The sequence below is a fragment of the Salvelinus alpinus genome, chromosome 1 (genome assembly GCF_045679555.1).
Source record: "Salvelinus alpinus chromosome 1, SLU_Salpinus.1, whole genome shotgun sequence".
Lineage (NCBI taxonomy): Eukaryota > Metazoa > Chordata > Actinopteri > Salmoniformes > Salmonidae > Salvelinus > Salvelinus alpinus.
The window spans coordinates 91,852,365-91,867,726 of NC_092086.1; the positions used below are offsets into that span (position 1 = coordinate 91,852,365).

General features: G+C 43.1%; 2 protein-coding genes across 2 annotated transcripts; one reads left to right on the forward strand and one right to left on the reverse strand.

Moving 5' to 3' along the window:
• Positions 1-1,075: 1,075 nt before the first annotated feature.
• On the reverse strand, positions 1,076-5,543 carry LOC139534293 (zinc finger and SCAN domain-containing protein 31-like). The gene is made up of 3 exons (XM_071333343.1): positions 5,436-5,543; positions 4,443-5,128; positions 1,076-4,301 (listed from the first exon to the last, which is right to left on the reverse strand). Exons 2-3 carry the CDS (start codon positions 5,111-5,113, stop codon positions 3,416-3,418), a joined length of 1,557 nt encoding a protein of 518 aa, XP_071189444.1. The 5' UTR covers positions 5,114-5,128; positions 5,436-5,543; the 3' UTR covers positions 1,076-3,415.
• On the forward strand, positions 5,532-15,116 carry LOC139534287 (zinc finger and SCAN domain-containing protein 21-like). The gene is made up of 3 exons (XM_071333331.1): positions 5,532-5,670; positions 6,088-6,779; positions 6,920-15,116. The coding sequence occupies exons 2-3, from the start codon at positions 6,118-6,120 to the stop codon at positions 7,962-7,964; spliced, it is 1,707 nt and encodes a 568-aa protein (XP_071189432.1). The 5' UTR covers positions 5,532-5,670; positions 6,088-6,117; the 3' UTR covers positions 7,965-15,116.
• Positions 15,117-15,362: the final 246 nt, after the last annotated feature.

Sequence of the window (15,362 nt, forward strand, 5' to 3'; positions counted from 1 at the left end):
TTAAGAAATATGCACATCCTCCAGCTATAGTATCTGCTATATACACTACTGTTCAAAAGTTTGGGATCCCTTAAAAATGTCCTTGTTTTTAAAAGAAAAGCAAATTTTTTGTCCATTAAAATAACATCAAATGGATCAGAAATACAGTGTAGACATGGTTGATGTTGTAAATGACTACTGTAGCCGGAAACAGCTGATATTTTATGGAATATCTACATAGGCGTACAGAGGCCCATTATCAGCAACCATAACTCTAACCAGAATAGAAAGAGTGGGAGGCTCCGGTGCACAACTGAGCAAGAGGACAAGTAGATTAGTGTCTAGTTTAAGAAACTCAAGTCCTCAACTGGCAGCTTCATTAAATAGTACCCCTCAAAACACCAGTCTCAAAGTCAACAGTGAAGAGGCGATTCCGGGATGCTGGCCTTCTAGGCAGAGTTGTAAAGAAAAAGCCATATCTCAGACTGACCAATAAAAATAAAAGATTAAGATGGGCAAAAGAACACAGACACTGGACAGAGGAAGATTGGAAAAAAGTGTTATGGACAGACGAATCCAAGTTTGAGGTGTTCGGATCACAAAGAAGAACATACGTGAGAGACCGAAAAAATGAAAAGATGCTGGAGGAGTGCTTGACGCCATCTGTCAAGCATGGTGGAGGCAATGTGATGGTCTGTGGGTGCTTTGGTGGCGGTAAAGTGGGAGTTTTGTACAAGGTAAAAGGGATCTTGAAGAAGGAAGGCTATCACTCCATTTTGCAACGCCATACCCTGTGGATGGCGCTTAATTGGAGCCAATTTCCTCCTACAACAGGACAATGACCTAAAGCACAGAGCCAAATTAAAGCACAGCGCAATAACTATTTAGGGAAGAAACAGTAAGCTGGTATTCTGTCTATAATTCAGTGGCCAGCACAGTCACCGGATCTCAACACTATTGAGCTGTTGTGGGAGCAGCTTGCCCGTATGGTACGTAAGAAGTGCCCATCAAGCCATTCCAACTTGTGGGAGGTGCTTCAGGAAGCATGGGGTGAAATCTCTTCAGATTACCTCAACAAATTGACAACTAGAATGCCAAAGGTCTGCAAGGCTGTAATTGCTGCAAATGGAGGATTCTTTGACGAAGGCAAAGTTTGAAGCACACAATTATTATTTCAATTAAAAATCATTATTTATAAACTTGTCAACGTCTTGACTATATTTCCTATTCATTTTGCAACTCATTTCAGGTATGTTTTCATGGAAAACAAGGAAATGTCTAAGTGACCCCAAACTATTGAACTATATATATATATACACAGTTGAAGTCGTAGGTTTACATACACCTTAGCCAAATACATTTAAACTCAGTTTTTCACAATTGCTGACATTTAATCCTCGTAAAAATTCCATTTTTAGGTCAGTTAGGATCACCACCTTATTTTAAGAATGTGAAATGTCAGAATAATAGTAGAGAGAATTATTTATTTCAGCTTGTATTTCTTTCATCACATTCCCAGTGGGTCAGAAGTTTACATACACTCAATTAGTATTTGGTAGCATTGCCTTTAAATTGTTCAACTTGGCTCAAACGTTTCAGGTAGCCATCCACAAGCTTCCCACAATGAGTTGGGTGAATTTTGGCCCATTCCTCCTGACAGAGCTGGTGTAACTGAGTCAGGTTTGTAGGCCTCCTTGCTCACATACGCTTTTTCAGTTCTGCCCACATATTTTCTATGGGATTGAGGTCAGGGCATTGTGATGGCCACTCCAATACCTTGACTTTGTTGTTCTTAAGCCATTTTGCCACAACTTTGGAAGTATGCTTGGGGTCATTGTCCATTTGGAAGACCCATTTGCGACCAAGCTTTAACTTCCTGACTGATGTCTTGAGATGTTGCTTCAATATATCCACAATTTTCCTTCCTCATGATGCCATTTATTTTGTGAAATGCACCAGTCCCTCCTGCAGCAAAGCACCCCCACAACATGACACTGCCACCCCCGTGCTTCACGGTTGGGATGGTGCTCTTCGGCTTGCAAGCCTCCCCCTTTTTCCTCCAAACATAACGATGGTCATTATGGCCAAACAGTTCTATTTTTGTTTCATCAGACCAGAGGACATGTCTCTAAAAAGTACGATATTTGTCCCCATGTGCAGTTGCAAACCATAGTCTGGCTTTTTTATGGCAGTTTTAGAGCAGTGGCTTCTTCCTTGCTGATCGGCCTTTCAGGTTATGTCGATATAGGACTCGTTTTACTTTGGATATAGATACTTTTGTACCTGATTCCTCCAGCATCTTCACAAGGTCCTTTGCTGTTGTTCTGGGATTGATTTGCACTTTTCGCACCGAAGTACGTTCATCTCTAGGAGACAGAACTCATCTCCTTCCTGAGCGGTATGACGGCTGCGTGGTCCCATGGTGTTCATACCTGCATAATATTGTTTGTACAGATGAACGTGGTACCTTCATGTGTTTGGAAATTGCTCCGAAGGACGAACCAGACTTGTGGATTTCTTTTTTTTCTTCCCTGAGGTCTTGGCTGATTTCTTTTGATTTTCCCATGATGTCAAGCAAAGATACACTGAGTTTGAAGGTAGGCCTTGAAATACATCCACAGGTACACCTCCAATTGACTCAAATGATGTCAATTAGCCTATCAGAAGCTTATAAAGACATTTTCCAAGCTGTTTAAAGGCACAGTCAACTTAGTGTATGTAAACTTCTGACCCACTGGAATTGTGATACAGTGAATTATAAGTGAAATAATCTGTCTGTAAACAATTGTTGGAAAAATGACTTGTGTCATGCACAAAGTAGATGACCTAACCAACTTTCCACAAATTTCTTGTGAACAAACTATAGTTTTGGCGTGGTTGAAAAACGTGTTTTAACGACTCCAACCTAAGTGTATGTAAACTTCCGACTTCAACTGTGTATATATATATATCCTACGCATAAAACAACAAATACATAAAGCAGTACAGTACATTGTTACACAATGTTCTGATCTCTGCTCTTCTGAAGAATTAAATTAAATACAAAAAACGATTCTGCATAACAAAGAATTATTCAAGAGTAACTATCACAATATCCAAATGCATGAAACACCTCTAACTTGGACCATGGCAGGGCATTCTACAAAAAAAAGGGAGCAATGAAGCACAAGTAATTTGAGCTTGTTTACATGGAAACATGGGAGAGATGTTCCACCAACCAGTTCACCTGTGAAATCCAAAGCAGTGTCCTCTGTTTATGGAACACGCCAACAGAAAACACTGGTAGCTTTCTCACACAAATCTGCCTATTTAGGACATTTACAGAGAAAGCCATCTGACCAGTCCTACTTCAAGTCCTTGTTGTGTGCTGATTACTACGAGGCCTCCTCTCAGCGAGGTGAAGTGCTGAGTGAGCAGCTAGCTGCTAGATAGAGTATCAGGGTGAGTGAGAGAGCTGACGTGCCCCTGGCCCTGTCCCTGGCCTGCTGTGGGACACCTGGTGCCTCTTCATGGTGTCTTTGAGTTTGAAGGTCTGTCCACAGTCAGTACATTGAAAGGGTCTCTCCCAGGAGTGGATACGTGTGTGTTTGTTCAGAGTGCGGCGGTGGCAGAAGGCCTTGCCACACACCCCACAGACGAAGGGCCTCGCCCCCGTGTGAATGTTCCTGTGCTCCTCCAGGCTCCTTTGCTGGGTGAAGCAGCAGCCACAGTCTGGGCACTGGTGGGAGGGCGAGGGGGAGGGTGGGCGAGTGTGGAAGGAGGGTGAGGGAACCCTCGGGAGGGTCCCCCAGGTCAGCTGTCCATCTTCAGAGATAAGCCCTGTGTACCTGGCAGTAAGCTCCGTCTCGTCACTAGAATGATTGTTACTCTGCAGTCTGTCTGTCACTGGGCTGTCCTGAACATGTGGATGATAGACATCAGGAGCAAGGGATGGAGGCGACTGTGGGGAGGGGATCTGACTGGACACTCTGGGTGTTGGATGAGTGTACATGGTGGAGGAGAGAGAGTTGTGTCTGGGAGGGGAGATGTAAGGTGTGTCCACCGACATGCTCTCATGTCCTGTTGTGCTCCCATACATTTGGATAGGCTCTGGCGGAGCACTCTCCTGATGCCAGTCAGGGTCCTCCACTTCCTGCTTACACACAAAGATGGACTCTTCCTCTGGGACCACCTTATGCTCATCCTTTTCCTCCTGGTAGCTGGCTACTCCCATGTCTGGAATCTCTAGACTGAAATGGGCAGACTTTTGAGTCTCCAGCTGGTTGAGAAATGACTTGGTCAAAGCATCTGGGTGATCACTGGTGCTCTGCATCTTGACACTCCTGTAAATTCAAAAAATGAGATTAATCATAGTGAATCGTTCTTAGGATCTGCATGTGACTGAACAATTAAACTAAAGACACTGAGGATGATAGAATAACTGCAGATATGATTAGTTCAATAGATGCCACACATTTACCTACCCTTGTTCTTGTGTCTCTGTTGAGCCCTGTGCTGTGTTTGTCTGTGTACGGTCAGGGGAAGGCGAGGAGACGGTGAAGACACCAGACCCAAGCCGCTGCTCAGCCATGCTGATCGCTTCCTCCATATCCCTGGGCTGCTGCTTCTGCACCCAGGCTCCAGCCTCCTTTGGCAAGAGGGACAGAAACTGCTCCATGGCAACACACTGCTCTACCTGTGCAGCAGTCCTTAGGTCAGGCCTAAGCCAGTGCTTAGCAGCTGAGTCAAGCTTCTGCCCCAGCTCTCTGGCTCCCTTCTGGGGTTCGTACCGCAGAGACAAGAAGTCCTGCCTGCTCTGGTCCTCCACAGTCCACATCTGTCCCAGTACCCTGGTCTGGAATGAATTAGACAACCCCTGGGGTCTGATCAGTTGATTCTTCTTCTGTGTCTCCTCTTGCAGCAGCCCACCAAGCCTAGCACCCCAGTCCTCCGGGTCTTTATCTCTCCCTGGTGTCATCCTATGCCTTCTCTGTTCCTCTACATCCTGGGGTGAAGGCCGGTCAAGGGTTCTGGTCAAACCATCCTTGACAAGCTGGCTGAGGACCTTGGCCTGGATCTCCCCCTGTCTGGTCAGCGCTTTCAGCTGTTGTTTATGCACATCCAGCAGGGACACTAGGAACTCAACCACATCCATATTGATTGCAGGTGCCTATGGTGAGGGCAGTAAAAAAATACTTTTCACTAGCTGGAAGGGTCGGAATTGCCAGCTCGATCACAAAGGCATCTAATATCACCGAAAAGTAATTGTTAGCTAATTATTTGAGACTAGTCAAATTTCCAGTACCATCACTGAAACTTAGCTAGTAGCTAGCTAACGTTAGCAAGGTGGACAAACGTTCCAGGACTTGGTTGTTAGCTGGGTGGATGATATAAAATAAAAAACGCTATCAAAATGAACATATTATCTCAAAATTGATTATAAAAGAATGGAAAATAACTAATAAATTACTAGTTACCTGTGATGGTTAATTACTTGACGTGGACGTTTCAATAGCTAACGTTAGCTAGCTACATATAATGTTTGGACAATAGACGACGGGAATGCTTATCATGTTACACACAGCAGACGCATACGTTGTCACGATCAAATGGTACCCCTGGAAACAACAATAAAAACGGCGTACGTAGCTAGCTAGCTAACTTGCAAGAAATACAATACGAGTAAAAGACAAAAAGACGCCCAGTCTCTCGGTAAGTAACGTTATCTTTCTACATGTGGTTTTGGTCAGCTTGATAATCACATTTTATGGTAGAATTTGTCTATTTTGCCTGGATTGTCAGCTAACATGGCTAGCTAGCCCACCTAACTGACCTAACGTTAGCTAGCCAGCTAGCCCTCATCCAGAGAGAAAATGAGGCACACATCTGAATGTGGTGCCAGACAGATTAACAAGCTAGCTAGACGCTATAACTTAGATCATAGCTACATGTACAGCCTTATAAACACATTAAACACAACCTCGTGGATCACGTGTTTGAAACTCTCATTGAGAGTTGGCTATCAACATATTTTATTTTCACAGGATTTATTATACACCCAAATAGCCATCTTCATTGCACAGTGGTACTGTCATTACCATACTTTTATAATCATTTCATATTTCACAGACTGTTGCTAGAGACTCCAAGAGTGGAATCATGGATGTGGTGCGGTTATTTACAAACCTACTAGCAGTGCACAGACAGCAGCTACAGGCCCTGGCTGTACAGGGGGAGATACAGACTGAGGCTCTGGCACAGTTACTGGAGAAGGAGGAGCTCAGGAGAATGGAGCCAGATGTGAAGCTGGAGGAGGTGAAGGATCCTGAGGCCTACCTGCTGCTTTTGGAGGAGGCAGACTCCAACTCCAGGCTTTCTAATGTGAAGTGGGGGCTCCTTGGCGGGGAGTGCCTCAGGTCAGGCGAGCCAAACTACGAGACACTGAGGGCCAGCCTGCAGAGCCAAGTCAGGGCAGAAGAGAGCCGACGGCAGGAGGACTTCAGCTATCTGAGGTACGACCCTGAGAGAGGGCCCAGGGAGTTGGGGCAGGGACTGGAAAGTGCTGCCCAGCACTGGCTTCGGCCTGAGAGGAGAACGGCTGCGGAGGTGGTGAGGTGTGTGGCCCTGCAGAGGTTTGTGTCACTCCTGCCCACACATGTTGGAGACTGTGTGCTGAAACAGTGCCCCCAGGACATGGAGGAGGCTATCTACATGGCTGAGGAGTACCTGAACAACACACCTGGGGATAAGTGCAGTGAGATGGACAACCACACTGATGGAGAGGGATACCCTGCAGAACAACTGAGAGAGGAAGAAGCAGGGTAGGGCCAGATCATGTTTTGAGTGTTTCTTTCTTGCACATCCAAAGAGATTAAGGAAGTGTTAAATATGTTGACTACAAATAGTGTGTGTCTATTGTAATGCATTTGTTGATATGCTGTCTATTTCCATTAATTTTCAGACCTACAGAACATCAAGTTAACAGTGAGAAGATGAAAGTCACAGGACCAGGGTTATTTCTGAAGAGGATAGAATTTTCTAAAGTCTGTCAGTCCAACACTTTCAATATAGATGCCAGACATCTGGAGGACATTTATAGTGAGGAGAGGAGACTTGATGGGGAAGATGATTTGGTTGAGGAAGACAATTTTTCTGAACATGAGGACTGGATTAAGGAGGAGATAAAATACAATAACCAGGCTGAGGTAGAGGATGAGATCAGGTCAGCCTCTGAGATGGGACAGTCTGCTGATGTGGCTAGAAATACTGAGAATGTTGAGAGAAGTCAGCTTAGAAACATAGCAAATCAGATGCCCGTCTTTGGAAGGGCCAAGAGAGGTGTATCTGCCCCTGTCATCTCCTCGTCCAGCCCTAACACCGCCGAGACAGAGGGAGAAACACCCTGCTGCCTGAAGCGGAAAAACAAAGAAGATCCCTTCCATAGACCAAGCCACTGCTGTCATGACTGTGGTAAGAGCTACAAACGGGCTGCTTTTCTCAGCAAACACAGTTGCAGTGCCTTCCCTAAGTTCATCTGTCCTGACTGTGCCCAAGTCTTTGCCTCTCAGAAATGCCTGACCCACCACCGCAGGAGCCATAATAAGGCTCTAGGCTGCTCTGAGTGTGGAAAGCAGTTTAGGGACAAGTATAATCTGAAATGTCACATGAGGACCCACACAGGTGAGTCCCCTTATACCTGTACAGACTGCGGGGATGTCTTTGCTCAGCTGAAAGGGCTGCAGGAGCACAGGAACATCCACACAGAAGAAAGGCCATTCCGCTGCAGTGTGTGTGGGGAGGTCTTCCACCACAGCCACACCCTAACAAAACATAAGCTTCTTCACTCCCAGGAGTCTTTCCTCTGTACTCGCTGTGGAAAGAGTTTTAAACTAAATGACGACTTGCTAAGGCATCTGAGGACGGTGCATGATGAAAGCATGTACCTCAATGGAGATCAGAGTTTTCATAAGAATGGAGACATTTCACCAAGGCCCTATTGGAATTGACTCTATTTAAAAGAGTCCCCACTTAAAATTTTCAACATACTTCTTCTTATTGGTGAGACTTGCGACGCAAACGTCCCAGTTTAAATCTTCGTCATAATAAGTCTTATTAGTGGGGCTTGCGAAGCATTCTCTTACATTGTTTTAAGCTAGAAACATCATTCAAACTTTAAAACGTGCAGAACAGTCAGGACCAGTGTGCTTGCATTCAACTTTTTGATATATTATATTGTTTTTAAACTATTAAGCTTTTTGTCCTTTTTCACTTTCATGGGATTTCTTCAACATTCTAAATGTCCCATTGTGACATCAACTCCCAGACTTCTAGCATTCCATTTACTTTGAACAATGAAACTTTTGACACAAACCTGATACCACTTTCCCAACCATTTTGACAAAAAGTTAGAGCATATGAACTCTTCCTCTACTTCTTTGCTATTCAAATCTGAAATTGGAACAAAAATCTCATACCGATCAAACAATACAGCTGTTTTACTAACTGCATCAATAACATTTCTATGAACTTTTTATAAACAACTTAAATTTGGACCACTTTCCCAATCAGTTAGACAAAAAGTTAGAGCGTATTAGATCTTTGTCTACTTCTTTGGTATTCAAATCTGGAATCAGAACAAAATTATTTACTACTAATCAAAAGTTACAGCTGTCTGAGTTTAGAGTGATGAAAAGCAGCAAGCTAATTACATGGGTTTTAATGAGAACCATAGGAATACAGAGGTAGATATTCAAAATGGTTTCGCTTTTGGCCAATTAAGCTACAAGACCAACTTTAAAACAGTCAGGCTATCCTAACTTCAAATTCTTTGAAATGTCTAACTACATACATTTTTATTCATTTGCATAAAATAACTATTGAGCCATTCAAGCTAGAGAGAACAAACCAACTTTCGCATGTTCAGGCTATCCTAAATTTAACATTTTTGTAACTATATACATTTGCATAAAATAACCCACCAACAGTAATTCTTGAACCGTTCAAGCTAGAGACATCTGTTGCTAAGGATACTCACACACGCAGAGGAGCACATGGGGCAGCGCAGGGAGCAAAGGACAGACAGAGACAATTCTGCTATGGATACTAGCGGAGAAAGTTATTGTATTTCTAATTTCGGGTTGAGCAATCGGGGTAGGTTAGGGCCTGAACGTCGATGCCATGGGTAGGTTTCTGCTTTTTTTTTTTTCAAACTTCTAACCACTTTCCCATCACGCTAGACAGAAACTTAGTGTATGACATCTTCCTCTACTTCACTGCTATTCTAATATGTTCCCAGACTCCGCCAATAACATCGAGCTAAGCACCGCCGTCACTAGCTTCATAAGGAAATGCATCGGTGACGTTGTCCCCACGGTGAATATTCTTCCCCAATCAAAAGCCCTGGATTAACACTGAGGTTGGTGCTAAACTTAAGGACAGGGCTACCACACACAGGGCTATCACAGACAACCCTGAGGCTACGGCTAAGGACAGGAACAAGTTCAAGTCCCGCAATGATATAGTAATAAGGTGGAATCATACTACACAGGCTCCGACGCCCACCGCATGTGGCAGGGGCTACAGTCCATTACGGATTACAAAGGACAACCCAGCCATGATCTGCCCAACGATGCCTCTCTTGCAGACAAACTCCATGGATTTTATGCATGCTTTGACAATAACAACACTGTGCCTGAGGGCCCCCACCAACCCAGAGGACTGGGTGATCTCGCTCTCCAAGGTTTACGTGAGGAAGGTCTTTATTCAGGTCAACACTCGCAGGGCTACGGGCCTGTTCTCAGAGCATGCACAGATCAGCTTGCAAGCATATTCACTGTAATTTTCAACCTCTCCTTGTCCCAGTCTGTAATCCCCACGTGTCTTAAGATAACTACCATTATTCCTGTTTCCAAGAACTCTAAAGCTTTATGCCACAATGACTACCGCCCTGTAGCACTCACATCTGTAATCATGTGCTTTGAAAGGTTATTCATCCCAGACACCAGACATACTGCCCCAACAGATCCATAGACGATGCAATCTCAATTGCGCTCCACACTACCCTTACCCACCTAGATAAGAGGAATGCCTATGTGAGAATACTGATCATTGACTACGTCTCAGCGTTCAACACTATTGTTCCCTCCAAACTCATCACCGAGCTTAGGACCCTGGGACTAAACACCTCCCTCTGCAACTGGAACCTGGACTTCCTGATCGGCCAGCCCCAGGTGGTGAGGGTAGTCAACATCGGGGGTCTTCTGACAACACGACGGCGGTAGGCCTGATCACCACAGACCTACACACAGCCTACAGGGTGGAGGTCTGTGACCTGGCAGTGTGGTGCCGGGACAACAACCTCTCCCTCAACGTCAGTAAGACGAATGAGCTGATCGTGGACTACAGGAAACAGGGCTGCAGTGGAGCTGGTCAAGAGCTTCAAGTTCTTCTTTGTCCAAATCACTAAAGACTTAAAATGGTCCACTCACACGCACAGTCGTGAAGGAAGCACGACAGCGCCTCTTCCCCCTCAGGAAGTTGAAAAGGTTTGGCATCAAATCATCAAAAAGTTCTACAGCTGCACCATTGAGAGCATCTTGACAGGCTGTATCACTGCTTGTTATTTTACTGTAAACTTTTATTTAATCAGTGGAGCCCAATTGAGACCAGGGTTTCATTTTCAATGGTGCCGTGAGACCACAAAGCAAAAAAGTATTGCAAATTACAAGTACACTACACCAGAACATCACTAACATCACAGCCATCATAAGCAGGTTACTAAATCAATCAATCAAAACAATTGCACACCTCGAACCCATTTATCATCCGGGTTTTAAAATGTCCTAGTGGCACCAGGGAATCCAAATGTAATGAATTTTGTAAATGATTCCAAAAATGTGGAGCGTGAAAACTTAAAGCAGATTCACCTAATTCCGTGAAGATCTGAGGATTCTGAAGAGTTAGCAAACCCGTTTACAGGGTTGGTTATCTCATTCTTTTATACGTTAGCAACGAAGTTAGGTAAATTGGAAGCTTGTGTAGTAGGGCTTTGTGAACAAAAAGGGAGTAATACATTGATCTACGTGACCAGCCAATCTATTTATAAAAAAGTAGCCCACATTAAATCTTAGCTTTTTAACTAGGTCATCCGTATGTTTTTTAAACATTAAGTCTTTGTCAATCCAGATGTCCAGATATTTGTAGGCGGGAACCTGATCAATGGGAGAAACATCCAATTAATAAATATGTAGTCCATCTGAAACATTCTTGCGAGAACTAGAGAACAACATGTATTTCGTCTTGATCGCATTAAGTACAAGTTTTAAACCAACCAGGGCTTTCTGAATGGTAACAAGGTCAGATTGCAGATTCTAATATAGCCTGTTCAACAGTTGGGGCAATGGCATACATAACAGTGTCATCTGCGTACAGATGAATATCACAAGTTTTAACAGATAGACTATTATTTAAATAAATAGTAAAGAGAACAGGTCTTAGTACCGACCCCTGCGGTACACCTTGTGTGATATCCAGAAAACTAGACTTAACACCACCAGAGATCACACATTGAGTCCTGTCTGACAGATAGTTTTCAAACCACTTGCAAGAAGCTTGATCCAGGCCTATTTCAGTCAACCTTTGAATAACAATGTGATGGTCAACAGTATTGAAGGACTTGGAAAGGTCTATAAATAAGGCAGCACAATGATTTAACAATTTAACACATCATCATAGCACAGTTTCAGCTGCTACACTTGTTAATGTCCAGATCTAAAACAGGATTGGTGCACATTAAAAATAGAGGGAGAAGTTAAAGTTTTTGCTGAAAGTTAGTATATGGGATTCTAAAACTTTGGAAAGGCAACATAATTTGGAAATTGGACGGGAGTTAACTAAGTCAGAAGGATCTCCTCCTTTATGTAGTGGGAGGACATTTGCCGCTTGCCATATCTTCGAGATAACACCAGAAACAATTTTCAAGTAAAACATATAGGTCAGTGGTTCTGCAATAAGTGGGGCAGAGAGCTGCAATAAGAAGGAATCAAGTGAATCAGCCCCTATGTTTTTTAGCAAAGTACATCAGACCAGAGGCTGTCAACCTGCTGGGGTAACGAGGGGGTGGAGTTTTGTTTAAAGGATTTGACCACTTTCCAAAAGTTGGCTGGATTACCACCACTCTGAAAAACAATTCAAGAAATATAATGATTTTGCTTTTGAAACCAGGGATAGACATCTGTTTCTCAAATCTCTGAAGGACTGCCAATCAGATGTAGAATCAGTCCGTCTAACCTTAGCCCAAGCTACATTTCTTTCCTGTAATTTCTCCGACAATTCATGCGTAAACCAAGGATTACATCAGTCTTTTACCCTTAACCCTTATTTTTTTATTTCCCTGTTTAAGGGCCTGATCCACATCAGTGATATTTGACACAATCCCCAAGTCACTCAACCCCAGCTCAGAAAAAATGTGCTCATTCAAATTCCTAAAATGTATCTTTATAATAATGTGTGAGCAATATTTAGGTAGTTTACATATTATTATAAAGAGACATTCTAGGAATTTTAATGAGCAAAATGTTTTGTCTGAGATGGCAATGGCAACAACACCACCCTCGATCGAATGGTGCTGCAGAGAGTGGTGTGGACAGCCCAGTACTTCACTGGAGCCGAGCCCCCTGCCATCCAGGACCTGTATATCAGGCGGTGTGAAAGGAAGGCCCGGAAAATCGTCAAAGACTCCAGCCACCCAAGCCATAGACTGTGCTCTGCTTCTGCACGGCAAGTGGTACCGGTTAATTAAGTCCAACACCAACAGGCTCCTGAACAGCTTCTATCCCGAAACCATAAGACTGCTAAATACCTTTCAGAATTGTTACACGGACTATCTGAGTTGACCCTTGTATTTTATTTTTGTAATCTTTACACACTCACAGGATTCTACACAGTTATGCACACTGACAGTCCAATACAAAACATAACATGCACACACATGTATACTGACGCTACACACACACGCACTCCCATACAATCATAATTTATGCTGATACTACTCTGTTTATCATATATCCTGATGCCTAGTCACCTTACCCGATACATACTCTATATAGGACCAAAAGTACACTTTTGTGGTGGAAAAAGTACCCATTTGTCATACTTGAGTAAAAGTAAAAATACCTTAATAGAAAATGACTCAAGTGAAAATCACCCAGTAAAGTACTACTTGAGTTAAAGTCTAAAAGTATTTGGTTTTAAATATACTTAAGTATCAAAAGTAAATGTAATTGCTAAAATATACTTAAGTTTCAAACGTACAAGTATAAATCATTTCATATTCCTTATATTAAGCAAACCAGATGCCACATTTTTTTTGTTTTTTTATTTACGGAAAGCCAAGGGCACACTCCAACACTCAGACATAATTTACAAACGAAGCATGTGTGTTTAGTGAGTCGGCCAGATCAGAGGCAGTAGGGATGACCAGGTTTGTTCTCTTGATAAATGTGTGAATTGGACCATTTTCCTTTCCTGCCAAGCATTCGAAATGTAACAAATACTTTTGGGTGTCAGGGAAAATGTATGGAGTAAAAAGTACATTGTTTTCTTTAGTAATGTAGTAAAGTAAAAGTTGTAAAAAAAAAAGTAAAGTACAGATACCCCAAAAAACTACTTAAGTAGTACTCAACAGTATTTTTACTTAAGTACTTTACACCACTGGTGGACACCTGCTCAGCGAACATCTCATTCTAAAATCATAGGCATTAATATGGAGTTGGTCCCCCTTTGCTTCTATAACAGTCTCCGCTCATCTGGAAAGGCTTTCCACTAGATGCTGGAACATTGCTGCGGGGACTTGCTTCCATTCAGCCACGAGCATTAGTGAGGTCGGGCACTGATGTTGGGCGATTAGGCCTGGCTCACAGTCGGCGTTCCAATTCATCCCAAAGGTGTTCAATGGAGTTGAGGTTAGGGCTCTGTGCAGGCTAGTCAAGTTCTTCCACACCGATCTCAACAAACCATTTCTGTAAGGATTTCGCTTTGTGCACAGAGGCATTGTCATGCTGAAACAGGAAAGGGCCTTCCCCAAGTTGGAAGCACACAATCGTCTAGAATGTTATTGTATGCTGTAGCGTTAAGATTTCCCTTCACTGGAACTAAGTGGCCATGAAAAACAGCCCGAGACCATTATTCCTCCATCAAACTTTACAGTTGGTACTAGGCATTCAGGCAGGTAGCGTTCTCCTGGCATCCGCCAAACCCAGATTTGTTCGGTGGAGTGCCAGATGGTGAACCGTGATTCATCACTCCACAGAACGCGTTTCCACTGCTCCATAGTCCAATGGCGGCGAGCTTTACACCAATCCAGCCGACGCTTGGCATTGCGCATGGTGAACTTAGGCTTGTGTGCGGCTGCTCGGCCATGGACACCCATTTCATGAAGCTCCAGACGAACAGTTCTTGTGCTGATGTTGCTTCTAGAGGCAGTTTGTAACACGGTTGTGAGTGTTGCAACCGAGGACAGACAATTTTTACGCACTTCAGCACTCGGCGATCCCGTTCTGTAAGCTTGTGTGGCCTACCACTTCGCGGCTGAGCTGTTGTTGCTCCTAGACGTTTCCACTTCATAATTACAGCACTTACAGTTGACTGGGGCAGCTCTAGAAGGGTAGAAATTTGACAAACTGACCTGTTGGAAAGGTGGCATCCTATGACAGTGCCACATTGAATGTCACTGAGCTCTTCAGTAGGCCATTCTACTGCCAATGTTTGTCTATGGAGATTACATGGCATGTGCTCGATTTTATACACCTACACTTTTATACACCTGCAACAGGTGTGGCTGAAATAGCCGAATCCACTAATTTGAAGGGGTGTCCACAAACTTTTGTATATATAGTGTATCTACCTCTATCACTCCAGTATTCCTGCACATTGTAAATATGGTATTGGAACTAACCCTGTATCTAGCTTCTTACTTTCTCATGTTCTTATTTTTATTTGTGTCTTTCTGTTCTACCTTATGTTATTTTTAGTGCTACATTGATATTGATTACTGCATTGTTGGGTTTAGAGCTTGCAATAAATGCATTTCACTGTACTTGTGCATGTTACATTAAAAACTTAACTTGAAAAACTATAATAAAATGTTAGTTTCTATCTGACCTTGAGCAGCAGACCTATGAATTTCCAACAAAACTGTTTGATCATTACATCATCATTCAACTAAAATCAAACTTAATTTACCTAGAACATTTTAAAAAAGTGAAGCATGCATATATTTAGATGAGACCCAAAGCATGAATGATTCAGAGTTGCTTCGCTTTCCTAAGTGTTATAGAAATGGAATGAATTCTATTTCTGTGGTCCACATGATCCTGCCTTTTATTGCTGTCCATCTTCTGACAGAA